At 55.3% G+C, this 14893-nt stretch overlaps 6 protein-coding genes across 6 annotated transcripts; 3 read left to right on the top strand and 3 right to left on the bottom strand.

Annotated features, from left to right (window-relative positions):
- Window positions 1-1933: 1933 nt before the first annotated feature.
- On the bottom strand, window positions 1934-4310 carry A1O3_10202 (uncharacterized protein; the record flags this gene model as incomplete). Its single annotated transcript, XM_007740292.1, has 5 exons — window positions 1934-2319; window positions 2568-3283; window positions 3362-3401; window positions 3475-3753; window positions 3863-4310. 5 exons carry the CDS (start codon window positions 4308-4310, stop codon window positions 1934-1936), a joined length of 1869 nt encoding a protein of 622 aa, XP_007738482.1.
- Window positions 4311-4724: 414 nt separating this feature from the next.
- Window positions 4725-6822, top strand: A1O3_10201 (uncharacterized protein; the record flags this gene model as incomplete). The annotated part of the gene is made up of 6 exons (XM_007740291.1): window positions 4725-4908; window positions 4998-5124; window positions 5188-5255; window positions 5317-5387; window positions 5537-5847; window positions 5943-6822. 6 exons carry the CDS (start codon window positions 4725-4727, stop codon window positions 6820-6822), a joined length of 1641 nt encoding a protein of 546 aa, XP_007738481.1.
- Window positions 6823-7102: 280 nt separating this feature from the next.
- A1O3_10200 (uncharacterized protein) lies at window positions 7103-9530 on the bottom strand (the record flags this gene model as incomplete). Its single annotated transcript, XM_007740290.1, has 2 exons — window positions 7103-9305; window positions 9367-9530. The coding sequence occupies 2 exons, from the start codon at window positions 9528-9530 to the stop codon at window positions 7103-7105; spliced, it is 2367 nt and encodes a 788-aa protein (XP_007738480.1).
- Window positions 9531-10856: 1326 nt separating this feature from the next.
- Window positions 10857-12133, top strand: A1O3_10199 (uncharacterized protein; the record flags this gene model as incomplete). Its single annotated transcript, XM_007740289.1, has 3 exons — window positions 10857-10929; window positions 11002-11262; window positions 11334-12133. The coding sequence occupies 3 exons, from the start codon at window positions 10857-10859 to the stop codon at window positions 12131-12133; spliced, it is 1134 nt and encodes a 377-aa protein (XP_007738479.1).
- A 388-nt stretch (window positions 12134-12521) lies between these two features.
- Window positions 12522-12926, bottom strand: A1O3_10198 (uncharacterized protein; the record flags this gene model as incomplete). Its single annotated transcript, XM_007740288.1, has 2 exons — window positions 12522-12570; window positions 12721-12926. The coding sequence occupies 2 exons, from the start codon at window positions 12924-12926 to the stop codon at window positions 12522-12524; spliced, it is 255 nt and encodes an 84-aa protein (XP_007738478.1).
- Window positions 12927-13561: 635 nt separating this feature from the next.
- Window positions 13562-14746, top strand: A1O3_10197 (uncharacterized protein; the record flags this gene model as incomplete). The annotated part of the gene is made up of 1 exon (XM_007740287.1): window positions 13562-14746. The coding sequence occupies one exon, from the start codon at window positions 13562-13564 to the stop codon at window positions 14744-14746; it is 1185 nt and encodes a 394-aa protein (XP_007738477.1).
- Between the last annotated feature and the right edge of the window lie 147 nt (window positions 14747-14893).

Genomic DNA, 14893 nt, shown 5'->3' with positions numbered 1-14893 from the left:
AGTAACGCTTCTCTGTCGTCGTAATGAGCTCACTTTCCAGTAACGCTTTCTCGTCGTCGTGATCTCACTCTTTGGGATGGAATATTGCAATTCTGTCATCCCGTCATCCGTCAGCGTCAACAACATGAACAAGTAGCCCTGTGTAGAACTCGATCCAACTCACTCTGATATATGTAATGTTGGAGTTGGGTTGGGATTCGTGTTCCAACTTACATTGCAACGATGCGACTATCGCGGACTTATTGCTCCATCTTCATTTCCATTTCCATTTCCATAACCATTTCCATAACCATTTCCATGTTCAGGTCCATACCCTGCCGATGCCGATGCCCTTGCTCTGTTTTCCACCAACGGACGAGATGTTTGCGAGTTCTGAGGGAGGTACCCTAAATATCCGAGATGCTGTAGTTCTGAGGGTGGTGCCCTAAATATCCGAGATGCTGGAGTTCTGAGGGTAATACCCTAAATATCCGAGATGCTGGAGTTCTGAGTGAGGTACTGTACCACAAAGTATCCGTACAAGTGCTCCAATGTGGACTGTAGTGCCAGTGCCGGTGCCGGTGCCAGTGTCGCCTGCAACGAACAACCAACTAATTGCAAGAAAGAGTGCACCACACCACAGGACACTGATTGCAAAGAAAGAGTGCACCACACCACAGAACAGGACACTGATTGCAAGAAAGAGTGCACACCACACCACAGGACACTGGTAATGGTAATAGTAATCACAGCAATAGTAGTCGTAAGAGTAGACGATGAGTACCTAAAGTAAACTCACTATCCGTTCATGTGTAGATGGTAGTATGCAGGTCGAAGTACTGTACGCATAGGTTAGGTAGGTGTATGTGTATCCGTACCCTGTGTCGTGTTCCCTCCCCTCTAGCGGCGGCTTGGGGCCATGCAGTGCAATGCAGTGCGTGCAGTGTGGGCTACATGTACCTAGTTAAGGCGGATGATCCGGCCTCTGCTTCTGCCTTGGTCTAGGCTGCGTGGGCGTAGGCGTGGGTGTGGCCGTGTGCCTGCTACAGCGCAGTGTAAGCCCAAGCCTTCCCCGCGGGTTTGTTGCCGGCCTGTTGGTTTCTCTTTCTCCGTCTCTTGCCGGCCTGTTTGTTTCTCTGTCTCTGTCTCTGTCTCTGTCTCTGTCTATCTCTGTCTATCTCTAACTCCTGTCGGCCGTGCGGTGCCATGCCGTGCCCGACAAAAAAGAACCTGGCGCAAGATTCACCCCCACCACCCCCGCTCCCGCGCCAAGCGGGCCCGGAAAACGGACCGGTCTCCGCATGACGTAAGCGAGGCTTTGGCCGCGGTGCCAATAAAGGGGCCAGGAGCCCAGGAGGCCAGGCCGCGGCATCTCGGTCTTCGGTTCACTCATGGCGCCTGATGCCGAAGCCGATGAGCTGGTAACACAACACAGAAGTACTGGTAACACAGGTAACACCTACCTGGTACCTATAAGAAACACAACACAGAAATCCTGGTGTTACTTAAGAAACACAGAAATACTGGTATTAGTCGACGTATGGGAGGGAAAGAATAGTAATTCATGGGTGCAAGTCATGGTAGAACGTATAGCTACCTATCCAGTATACTCAATAGTATATCTGTACATTGTATAAATATACTGTATATACTATACATACAGATCTTGGCCTTGAAAGTCTCTTGTTGTTCTTGAAGACGTCTTCTGTACGAGTATTGTTCTTTGAGGCGTCTTCTGCACGTGTATGGGTATCGAATCGTCTTAACTGTCTGTAACCTAGAATGCCTCGGCATCTTGGCCACCTTACCTCTAGTAGACACTAGATATTGTCTGTATACACGATGATAGTAAGTATAGTAGTAGGCTAGACACTGTCTGTATACACGATGATAAGTATAGTAGTAGTCTCTGCCCTCTACCCAGGGAACATACTTACAGTAGGTACCATGCAGTCTATAATTTCGCCTTCACCTTCGCCTCCAGCCCAGTCTTGGACTTGGACTTGGCCTCGACCAACTGGTTGCCCAGCGCGCGCAAAACATGCTTCTGATGTTTCCCGCTGCCCGTCTTAGGGAAATCATCACCCACGCCCGAATCGCCGATCCAAAACACATGCGCCGGGGCCTTGTGTGACCCCAGCTGCTGTCTGCACCACTGATGGATCTCTGCAGGTTCGGGCCTGGGCCTGGGCCTGGCATCAGTGTCGCCCGCGTGTCGCAGAAAGCAGCCGACCACTTCGCCGTACTTGGGGTCTTTGAGCCCGACGACGCTGGCCTCGGCGATGGCGTCGTGCTCGAGTAGCCGATCCTCGATTTCCACGGGAGCAATGTTCTCGCCGCCTGTTGTGGTGACGCCGAGACAACGTCAGCTTTGGTTTGCGATAAACGAACGACGACGAATACAAATGAGATCAGTCGTGGTATCCGCCATAGAGCAAATGGTTCGCCAACCCCAACCACTATAGCAGAGCGTTCGCGTGCCCATGACGTACAGTAGCCTCAATCTCGGATATCAAATAACGTGGATAGAAAAGAAGAAGAAACCTGGTAACACAAAATCATAGACAGTGATCGAATGGTCAACATACCTCTGATGATGAGATCCTTGATCCTCCCCGTAACGATGCAATAATCATCCTCGGTAATGACACATTCGTCGCCCGTATGCATCCATCGCACGCCGTCTCGGTCGACCTTCATCGCCTCCGCAGTCTTCTCCTGGTTCTTCCAGTATCCCTTCTGTAGGGCGAAACCGCTGGTACACAGCTCGCCTGGCACGCCGCGCGGCACGATCTCGCCATTGCGGTCGATGATCTTGGCCGAGGTATGAGGGAAGACCTTACCGACCGTGGTGGCACGGCGTTCGTCCGGGTCGTCGATCGGCGTCATGAACGTGACCGGGCTGGTCTCGGTCATGCCGTAGGCAATCAGTGTCTTCTGCACGCCCAGTTCTTGCCGCAGCTCCTTCATCAGCGGCACGGGGACCGGGGAGCCCGAGGCGAGCCCCAGCCGCAGGGTGTCAATCTTGTAGCCTTTCCCTTTTCGTCGATTGGCTTCCATTTCGGCGATGAACATGGTCGGCACTCCCAGAAGGACCGTACATTTCTGTTGCACGATGGCGTCGAGCACCAGATCCGGGTCGAATTGATCGCACGGCATGACGACAGTGCTCGAGTGGGTTAATGATCCCAAGAACCCCATCACAAGCCCGAAACAATGGAACAGGGGTGGCGGAGAACACACCACATCCCGGGCCGTCAGGTTCAGTCCGTCACCGAAAAACCGGCCGTCGTTGATGAGGTTGCTAGTGTGCGCGTCCGTGTGAGTGAGTTTCTGCTGTCCACGAGGCAATGAAGCCCAAATCAAGAGGTGCAAAACTTACAAGTGCGTCAGCATTGCAGCTTTAGGGGCTCCGGTAGTTCCTGGCTGCCGTCAACACTTGCTGCAACCCAAAAAGACGCTTCCTCGAGGAATCAATCGAAAGCTTCACAGTACCTGAAGTGAACTGTAGATTGAGCACATCCGTGTTTTTGACTTGGCGCTCGGCCCTTCGCAAGGTGGCATTGTTCATGAAGATGGAGTGGCCATTGTCGGCAAACACATTGTACAGTAGCGTCTCGCGCACGGGAGAGGAAAAGGCGGTTGGCTTGGTGGTGGAGAGAAGAACGACCCTCTGCAGTTCTGACACTGCTTCTGACTTCCCACACACAGCCTGGATGTGAGGCGAAAGAGACTTTTTGCCAATACTCGGGGCGATGAAGAGGAGCTTGCAAGCTGGAATCAGAGTCAGAATCAAGTCGTTGTGCTCAGTACCGTTCTCGCTTTTCCGCCATCGGCAAATTCATTGTATAGTGGAGGGTATACAAAGCAGGACTGCACTTACAGCTGACGGACAGGGTCTGGCAGAGCTCGTTGGGGGTATAGGTGTTGTTGAAGACGGCGAACGGGCATCCGATCCTGGCAGCGCCGGAAAAGACCTCGAGGTACTGATAGCAGTTGCCGGCCATGATGCCGACCGTGTCGCCGTGCTTCAGCCCGGCCTCGAGCATCGCCTTGGCCAGCAGCCTGCTGCGGTCGGCCAGATGCTCGAACGACAGGCGGTGTTTCTGCCATGGAAACACCGCGGCCACGCGGTCCCCATTTTGTCGGGCACGCTCGTCGATCAGGTCGCCCAGCCTTTGCGTCCAGAGCGCAGGTGTTTTCGGCCCGTGGATGATTGACAAGGATGCCGGTCCTTTGCTGGGACCCTGTTCACTTGAGCCGTGCAAGTGGTTCTTCACGGGTGTTCCAGTTGCAGCGTCGGATCCAGGCTGCTTTGCTCTGATAGCCATCTTTGAGTGAGCCACACCAATACCGGGGGAGACAACAACGTACAATCAACCACCATCCCTGACCAGCACCAGTAGCCGGCGGCAGGATTCCCTTTTGTTGTGTGCTTGCTGGCAGGATCACGGAGGCCCGGGGCCCAAAAGTTGATGTTGGCCCTTTCGGCTACGGCCCGGTTGGTGGACCGCGGTCAGGACGTAGCATCTGCTATCTGGGGACGGTACGGGACCAGGGCCCCGCCTGGGGTCAGCGCCAGCCACGGGCTTGTATAGTACTGTACCCAGTGTACCTGCAGTGATGTTGGTGTCTCGGCCATCTCGTCCCGTAGTTCGCAAACAGTGCCTTGTGTCCTAGACCTCTCTTCTCTTCTCGACTCGTCGTGGTGGATTGGATCTATTCGGACCCGAAACGAGGCAGCAATGGCGAGCATCGACGCCCTTCCGGCCATAGAATCGAAGTCGATCACCACCGACGCCCAGAGCAAGTCGAACCGCGAAGCCTGGGCGCCAGTGCTGGACAAATATGAAGGGTTTCTGAAAGATACGACGTCCGAAGGGACCGACATCTCTCTCCGGCGGCATCAAGCGCGAGGTCAACTGCTAGGTACTGTCCGGTCCTGTCCACGTTAACTCAGTTGCCTGTGCGGCCAGAGTACTGTAGGCAGTAGGCGGAAATCTAACCGACTTGCACAGCGCGCGACAGGGTCAGCCTGCTGCTAGACCCGGACTCGCCCTTTTTGGAGCTGTGTTCCTTCGCCGGGTTCGGACTGAAAGATTCGAGCCCATGTGCCAGTCTTGTAGCTGGAATCGGGAGTGTCTGGTGAGTGCGGCGCCGCTCGAACTGTCTGGGTTTCATGCTGATTGAGGCGACCTCGCTTCCCAGCGGCAGATTATGTCTTATCCGATCCCATATTCCGTCTCAGAGCGGAGGAGCATGGAACGAGCACACAGGTACGAGCCCTGTCTCAGGGATGGAATGGAGTGCAATGCAATGTAATGCTCACGGAGACAGTGTTGAAGCAGAACCGCGTCACGGAAATTGCCAACGAGAACAACCTGCCCATCATTGCTCTAATACAATCGGTAAGCAAGATTTCCAGGTCTGGGGCTGGGGCTGTAGGCTTAGGCCCAGCGACGCCCGGCGAGGCCAGCCTCAGCTCCCGAAAAGAAGCCTGAAGCCTTTCACCCCGACTGCGGTGCTGACCTGACTCTGACTGCTCTCTCAACTACAGGCCGGCGTCTTCCTCCCGCAGCAGTTCCGAGTCTTCCACAAGGGCGGCCAGCTCTTCCGCGACCTGGCCCTCCGCAGCGCGCATGGCAAACCGACGTGCTCGATCGTGTTCGGCTCGTCGACCGCAGGAGGCGCATATGACCCTGCGCTGTCGGACTACACCATCTTCGTCAAGGACCAGGCCCAGGTCTTCCTGGGCGGCCCGCCGCTGGTGAAGATGGCCACGGGAGAAGTCATCGACGCCGAGGCCCTGGGCGGCGCTTCCATCCACGGGTCTGTCACTGGACTGGCGGACCAAATTGCCACCGACGAGTAAGGCCTTGTCTTGTTATCTTTGACTGCGTTTCTTTCCTTGGGCCATCTTAGACCGTGGTCCCAGTGCTGACCCAGTCCATCTTCCCACACAGGTTCGACGCGATCCGCAAGGCCAGGGACTGGGTGCTCACTCTCGCCGCCGATGACGCCGCCGCCGCCCTCGCACTGCCGACCCGACGGTTATCTCCTCCCCTCGAGCCACGATACTCGCCCGAGGAAATACTGTCACTGGTGAACCCGGACATCCGCAAGCCATTCGACATGAAGGAGGCTCTGCTGCGGATTGTGGACGACTCGCGCATCCTGTTCTTCAAGCCCGAGTACGGCCGCAACCTGGTCACAGGCTTCACGCGGATCCAGGGCATCCCGACGGCGATCATAGCGAACCAGACGCCGGTGATCCACGCCGACGAGGCCGCCAAAGGCGCGCAGTTCATCCGGCTGTGCAACCAGCAGAAGACGCCGATCGTCTTCCTGCACAACGTGACCGGCTTCATGGTCGGGTCCAAGGCCGAGCATTCGGGCATCATCAAGAGGGGCGCGCAGTTCGTGTCGGCCGTCAGTTGTTCCACCGTCCCGCACATCTCGATCATTCTGGGCGCCTCCTACGGCGCCGGCAACTACGCCATGTGCGGCCGCGCCTATAGGCCTCGCTTCCTCTTCACCTGGCCCATCGGCCGCTGCAGCGTTATGGGGCCCGACCAGCTGGCCGGCGTCATGCGCACCGTCGAGTCCAACAGCGCAAAGGCCAAGGGCGTCCAGCTGCGCGCCGAGGATCTTGACGCCCGCGTCGCCCGCTTCCGCGACGGCGTGCAGACAGACAGCGAGTGTTACCGCACCTCCTCCGTCCTGCTGGACGACGGCGTCATCGACCCGCGCGACACCCGCGACGTGCTGGCCATGTGCTTGGAAATCGTCCAGAACGCCCCCATTGAAGGCGCCCCCGCTCACCGCGCCCTGGCACGGATGTGACGGTGATACCGAAGCTGGTACTGTTACACACATCTTGAGAGATGTACAATATACATGAAACATACGCCTGGAGTTCTAACAGATCCAATCCTATCCGTGGTTCATATTCTCTCTGCCTGATGTACAAATCTGAACCTGTATCTGTATGCAATGCCATGTCCTGGCCCCAAAGGCCATTCACTCATTCTTAGATCTGGTATGCTATATATATATGGTAGGTATGGATTAGTGAAAACACACCGCTTCGGATCCAGATTCTCTCTGTCCCATCCATCCCATTTTACTCGACCCAACATAGAACCTTGCCTTCATCCACCGAGGCGCCTTTCGCCACGTTGCATTGGAACTTGCCCCCCATCGACATGGAAATGTTCATTTCCATCTTCATGCTCTCCACCACCATGACGATCTCCCCGGCCGTCACGTCGTCGCCGGGCTTTTTCAGAACGGAAAGGACCTTGCACGGCATCGGAGCCTTCACGGCCGTCGATTGCGTCGAGTCGGCCACCGCGACGTCGTCTCTCAGGCTCTCGCAGAAGCTCAGGATGTCATAGCATCGGAAGCGGTACCAGGTCCCCAGCCCAGGAATGTGGCAGGAGATATCCTGTGCGGTGCCGGAACCGGCTGACCGGAACTGTGTAGACGGTGCATCGGTAACAATATAGCCAGATATCGGGTGGCCATCCACGCTCAGATTGACCGAGGTCGTCACCCACGCACTCGCTGGTTCAGTCTCAGCCTCGGCCTGTCGGCGTTTCCATTCAATCTCATGCGTCGACGTTCCCGACACTGCTCCAGTCCTCAGTTTGTTGCTGATGCTGTTGTACCGGGCCGAGACCTCCCACGCTGCCGACTTTGGTTTGGCTTTGTCCTTTTCCTTGTTGTCTTTCTCTTTCTCGTCCGACTCGTCCTTGTCGTCCAGCGGAATTAGGGCGATCTGACTGCTGCCACTCCGTGGCTCGGCCGAGGACTTCCAAACAAGCAAGACTGGTGCGTGGCCACCATGAGATTCCATCTGCCGCACTATCCTCGCACTCACGTTGACGGGGTCATACCGCTGGTTCTTGAACGCCTTGCGCACATGCTTGAATGGTTTCGGCGTATTCTCCGGCTTGGCCGGATCAAATTCTTCTCGTAGAAACGAGGCCGCGACCAGAGAGAGGATCGAGGTCTCGTCAAAGGAGCCGATAGAGTAAGGATTCTTCAATAGTTCGGTGAGATTGTTGGGGATAAAAGACGTGGTGTAGGCTGGGTTGCGGAACTCAGGGTGCAATAGACAGCTTTGGAGAAAGAGCTGGTTGGTTTTGACGCCCACGCAAGCCGTGTTGGCCATGACGCGCGCCATCTTCTCGATGGCCTCGGATCGTGTCGGTGCCCAGACGATGATCTTTGCGATCATGGAATCGAAGAAAATGGAGACCTCTGCCCCTGAACGCATGGCCGACTCATACCTGACATCTCTGGCTTCGAATGGGCTGGTGACGTACGGCCTCCAAAGACGAACCGTGCCGTGCTCAGGCATAAAGTTCCGCTGCGGGTCCTCGGCACAGAGGCGACACTCAATGGCGTGGCCGTTCTGCGGGATTGCTTTCAGCGGCGAAAGGTCTGTGAAATTTCCTCCGCCGGCAGCGTAGAGTTGCAGGGCCACGGCGTCCAGACCTGTCACCTCCTCCGTGATGGGATGCTCCACCTGCAGCCTCGTATTGACTTCCAAGAAGTAGAACCGACTGTCTTTCACATCGACCACGAACTCGACCGTCCCGGCGCCTTCATACCCGAGCAGTCGGCCGATCTTGACGGCAGTCTCGCAGAGGGACGCACGTGTTTCGGCATTCAGGAACGGAGAGGGCGTCTCTTCGATAATCTTCTGATGGCGCCGTTGCACGGAGCACTCACGCTCCCAGAGGGATACCACGTTGCCGTACGAGTCCCCCATAATCTGCACTTCGATGTGCTTTCCGGCCTCGATGTACTTCTCTAGAATGCAGTCGCTGGAGCCGAAGGACCTCTCGGCTTCCGACCGGGCACTCTGCAGTTCGTCTCTCAGCTTGGACCGCTCGTGCACGATTCGCATTCCACGGCCTCCTCCGCCGGCCGACGCTTTCAGCATGACCGGAAACCCGATCTCCTCGGCGGCGGCCTCTAGGTCCGCGATGTTCTGACTTGAGCCGGTAAACCCAGGGATTAAGGGGACGCTGGGCTCATGCTGACGGAGATAGTCCTTCGAGCTTCGTTTGTCCCCAAGTGTCGACATCGCCTGGGCACTGGGGCCGATGAAGATCAACCCGGCATTCCGTACGGCGTCGGCAAACCCAGCATTCTCACTGAGATACCCGTACCCGGGATGCACTGCATCGGCGCGAACAGAAAGCGCCACATCCACTAGAAGTTTGATATTCAAGAAAGGATTGCCGCTTTCGGCCTGGATGCTCCCAACGCAGACTGCTTCGTCGGCCAGCTGCACGTGCTGTGAGAGAGAATCCCTGGTGTGGCGCTTAGCCCGGGCTCACGCCTGTTACAAAATCTCAGATGGTCTGCACTCACTCTTCGGCATACAACGCAACAGACGCAATGTTGAGCCTCCGGCACGTTGCCACAACCCGACAGGCGATCTCGCCTCGATTGGCAATGAGGACTTTTCGAATCTTTGAATTGCCATGTTCATCCCGAGGCAGAGGAGCCACAAACAACGGTGCCCTGGCTGCCATAGTAGAGTGTCCTGAACAGAGATGTCGACGTATCGTATGGCTCGTGAGCAGGGAGTTGATCAAGGCCTGTAGAGCAGCTTCAGGTCATACAAACCTGTTGTACAGAGTAGAACGGCCGCCCCCCGTCGTAGCCGTAGAGGAGGGGCCGGCTTCCCGCCAATCGGCTGGTGGCCACCCCCCCCGGTCTCTGTGGGCCCGGTCCGACTCGTCCACTTCCCCGTGTTGAAGGTCGCTTATGTCAGCAGGCCTCGGCCTCCATGGGCCGTACTCGGAGAACCCAACCCAGCATATTCAGACCGTCATCAGGCCCAGGTCTACTCCGTTGAGACAAGGAACAAGAACCAGGTGCCAATGATCCTGTGGCTGCAGCCCATCGGAGGTTGAAGATTCTAGCACCTGGTTTCTGATCTGGGCCCCAACTAAACACAACGTATCATGGTCACATTATGTCGTCGACAGGCCTCTTAAGCCATTCATTCATCTTGGATAATCTCTGAGGATGCTGCTCTCGGCCTCCAGACCCCCAAGTCAATATTTTTCGTACACACTTCAGAAACATTTCTCGTTCCTCTCCAGGAGGAATCGAGGTGCCAAATTCCGCCGAGGAGGTTTCAGGAATTGGGTGGTTTTGATATCCAATTGCCTATTGTCGTGAGATGTCAGTGTTTCAGACCAAGTGTTGTACGAAACATTACAATTTACCTTCTTCGTCAAAAATATACCCGGGAAACAGGGCTTCGTTTGCTCATCTCCGGCCGTGGAGGGTCAAGATATCCAATGTACCGCGACAATGCCAACAGGAGAACGTACTGATCGTGCACACGATCAATACTATCAAACAGGTTTCTCCCGTCAAGAAGTTCGAGGGTCTGATCATGGTGATTGATAGGAGTTTACCGTGACGCCTTCGAATTCCCTACGTAAATAACTGGGTAAACATCAGACACCGTAAACATGTATCTACGCCATGGTTCGTGGAACGTAGATGGTCTCCTACGCTCACACACCCTAGAAGGCTTTTGGTCAAGTCCTTCCACCTAGGTGAGTGGGTGCCATTGTGACGTGACTCTTAGAGAGACGGATACTGCCGTCTGACAGATGCAAAGATCAAGCGAGGACGAACAATGAAATGAAGCCCATCTCACTGAAGCTCGAGAATATATATCTCAGATGGCAAGTTTTCCGAGGGTCACATGTCAGGCTCCGGCTCCGGAATCTGGCAAGGCTGAGCCGATTTTCCACCATCGCATTGTCATTCCTCATCGCCATAAAACCGAATACGCCTTTCGATATTAGTGCAAGAGAGCACCTCGGCATATGACGATGATGACGACAACGACAACGGCAGCAGCCATCGAACAGAGATTGGCGTTCTGTACTCTGGGCATGTTTATTATTGGTCAGGGTTCCCTGTTCCCTTCCTGCTCTCTGTACTGGGCTAGACTAGACAGAAATTGACGCATCACGGCAGACGAGATCGAATACATCAACGGCAAAGCGCGCGAACAAAGCATCATAGGCGGTGCCGGCACATACGCCGCTCTCGGGGCACGCCTGGCAGCGGGCGGGCACCAGGCCAAATATGTCTCCTGGATCGTCGACATGGGTTCCGACTTCCCCTCCGAGCTCAAAGACGTGATCGATTCATGGCAGACGAGTTGTATTTTTCGACGCGATCTGAACCGGTTGACCACGCGAGCATGGAACGGGTACGGACCTAACGAGTATCGAGGTGAGCTCTATTCCTTCCCACACTGTTTCAGCGATTCAATCCTGCATTTCAGGGCTCATCATGCCTCCCAGCTTTCAAATACCTGACGCCCAAGCTACGGCTCGAGGAGAACTCATTGTCAGACGAGCAAGTTCTCGCGCGAGCGTTCCACATGGTGTGCTCAGCTGCGCGCTGCATCTCGCTTGTCCAGGGGATCATGGCGCGGCGGCGGCAGCTTGCGATGGACGAGCCGCGCCCGGTTTTTGTGTGGGAGCCTGTACCGGACCTGTGCACGCCGGAGGAACTCGAGCGACTTCGCGAAGCCACTGCGCACGTTGACGTGGTCAGTCCGAACGCGGACGAGTTTGCGGCATTCTTCACATCAACGCCAGAACACGCAGATCGCGAGGCCGCAGTGGAATATCTTCTCCGCTCGAGGGACGCCCAGGGCCAAGCTCGGCCGCTGAAGACCGCTCTGGTGATTAGAGAAGGGGCCCATGGCTGCACAACCTACTTGGGACCGTCTCATCTGCATCTTCACGCGTACCACCAGAGATCCGAGCGAGTGCTCGACCCCACCGGCGGCGGAAATACATTCTTAGGCGCGTTGGCAATTGCACTGACTGGTACAGCGTCTCCAGGGGAAGGTATCCCGGAGTTGTTAAGTGTTCCTCAGTCGATATTTCAGCCTCAGAAGCTGCTGTTTGCCCTGTTACATGCTACGGTCGCGGCAAGCTATGCGATCGAACAGACAGGAATGCCTACGCTGTCGGATTCAGATCCTGATTCCTGGAATGGCGACCCATATTCACACCGTTTCCTAGCGTATTGGGGGCGAGAAAAGGCACATGTAGTCGGACAGCTCTCGAGACAGCTTCTGTCAGATACGTGACATAAAATCCCAATCCCCAGCAGAACCGACGTATCGCAATTGTTCACCAGAACAAGGCGACGAAATAAATGTTCGAACCGGCGGGATCGCCATATGATTGTGCAAGAGCCCGGTTAAAGGTTGCCTGTCTTACACCGTAGTCTGTACAGATTGCGCCATCCTAATCGTCCCGTAGGGTATTCCTTCTATCAAATATGCTCCGTGATAGCATGCTTCTTTTGATCTCATTTTGAGGCGAATACTCCTCTCGGACTTCACCTTCTCCAACTCTCTTCCGTGGGTGAAGACTGCAAGTCGTCAACTATTTTGTATAACGCGCGATGGCACGACGCCTGTCTGAGATGAAGCGATACTGGACGTTCGCTGGAGCAGGGAGTGGTTTCGGTGTTTATTGGCCTTTCTGCGCTTTATCGTGCTCGATCACCTGTTTGGTCCAACTGGAAACTTCGTTAGCACCTGGATCACCATACTCGCTCAATCGATCCCTGTCTATACTAGCCAGGGAACTCCTCTCTCGACTCTCTAGAGCTTCCGCTGGACCGCTCCAGCGCCGAAACCCCTTCATGAGATTTGCTAGGTGCACTTACTACCGACTCGGAAAGAAAGCGTCGCGCTCAGGAAATCTGTATCTGTGTTCCCGCTCGGCCGAAACCTTCCACGCCAGACCGGTGATAGCGGCGATGACCAGGCCAAATACCGCGGTGTTGGCTTTCCAGTTCTGCGGTTGTCCGTACCAACCACCGGCAGGCGACCAGATGTGTTTAGGGTATGGAATCTTGCCGCCTCCACCCATATTTGCGGTCGAGTTCGAAGAGAGTATTCGCAGGGGTATACGGTGGGAATAGGGTTGTGTCACAACGGCGTGGGAGGTGAGTGCGTGCGAGCTTCAACGGTTGACTGAAGTGCAGTTTGAGAAGTCATTGATGATTGGGGTGCGGCATGAGAGCTACAGGCTCGGCAGACCTTCCTGGTACAGCATATGCGTACAGCTTTCCCGTAGGTTCCTGGTAGGCACACTCCGTACTCCGTACACTACCTACTATTACGTGCCTATCGTCACGACTGTGCTAGAATGCCAGGTATGAGAAGATGAACGGAGACCAAATACGAAACCAAATATTGCCGTGGTAGGGAGTTTCAATTTCGATCGGCAACGGTGATACGGCGGAGCTCTGAATCAAGCCCGCAGCGTCTGAATGCCTTTTGCTCGAACGTAACGAACGTGACTTCCATGATGCCAAGTCCAATCGCCGCAGCTTCCCATCGAATTTCTTTCGCGTAGTCTCGTGTCGCAGGAGAAAAAGCTGCCCGACCATTGAACGACCCAAACATCATTTTCGGATGGTTCTATACGCACACATATCCATCGGGGCATATTGAAGAATCATCCAGATCAGCGGGGTGGCAGCTGGAGCTGCTGTGGCTCTAATGAAGAGATTGAGACTCCTAAAATGGAGTGGCAGCGTACTTTCACCACGGACCAGACCTGACCATATTCAATCCCAGCTTTACACTTTTCGACGATGTCTGGCTACAGCCGCTGCACCTTCTGAATCCTTTGATGAATCGGTCGAGGAGTTAGCGGATGCTCCATTTCTCCCGGAAGAAATACTTCAGCGGTTGCCCTCGCCTCCGGTCACAGCGGCGAAGACATCGGCCAAGCTGGCCGCCCTCCATGCTCGGCTCTCCCTGCCTTCACGTCTCCCGTTAGAAACCTTAGCGAGGACGCTCGTCGATGCCTCCGCAGACCCTTCGATACGATTCAACAACAAGCCATTCGCCGTGCTCGGAAATGATCTGTTAGGTTATTACACGTCAGAATACCTCCTCAGTCAATACCCACGTCTACCGCTCGCCGTGGTGTTTGCGGCGATGTATGCTTACCATGGGCCTGCAACACTGGCCGCGATTGCCCGAGAGTGGGGAGTGGAGGCTGCAGCAGAGCCAGGCGGTGAAGTCGACCCAGGCCTCCTCCAATTCAAAAGACTCCCTCCGGAACCAAAACCCGAACTCCCACATCCACAACTTATCAGCACTCGACAAGAAGAAAATCCGAAATTCCGGCGGACCATGAGCTCGAGATCTGTGTACGACGACCAGTTTGGCGAGATCAAGCGACGCGTCCAGGGTGCAGAGACCTCTCAAGAGAAAGGCGCGACCCTACAACGGGCGAGCACGGATTTTGTGCGAGCAGTATTTGGAGCAGTATACCTCCACGCTGGGCGAGCCGCTGCGAAACAATTTTACAACGACCACATTACCTCAAGACAGGTGGATATGGCCAGTCTTTTTCACATCAAGAATCCGACCAGAGATTTGAGCCGACTGTGCGCAAGAGAAGGATTCCAGGCCCCTGTGGCCAAAATTCTGAGTGAGACCGGGCGAAAGAGTAGAACGCCAGTCTTTGTGGTTGGCATATATTCCGGTAGCGATCTGCTCGGGGAGGGTGCAGGTGCCAGTCTGGATGAGGCCCGGATACGAGCAGCTGTGGCCGCCATGAAAGGGTGGTATCTCTACAGTCCAACCGAGTTTCGACTGCCGAGTGAAATGGAAGAGCCGGGAGCGAGGCCGTGGACCCCTATCTTGGTTGATCCAGGCGAGATTGCCAACTGATGCTGGGCTTCGATTCTTGTTATAACTGGCAGCATTCTCAAGAAGCGGTGTACTTTTATTACCCATGTGTTGCACATACTAGCCAGCTTCGGGCGCACAAATATTGGACAGTGGCGCATCGAAGGGCAATGACCGGTCGGTCATGAA

This window comes from Capronia epimyces, assembly GCF_000585565.1.
Source record: "Capronia epimyces CBS 606.96 chromosome Unknown aczIQ-supercont1.11, whole genome shotgun sequence".
NCBI classification, from domain to species: Eukaryota; Fungi; Ascomycota; class Eurotiomycetes; order Chaetothyriales; family Herpotrichiellaceae; genus Capronia; species Capronia epimyces.
The sequence above is the reverse complement of the archived record's forward strand: the minus strand, read 5'-3'. Positions and strand labels throughout refer to the sequence as shown.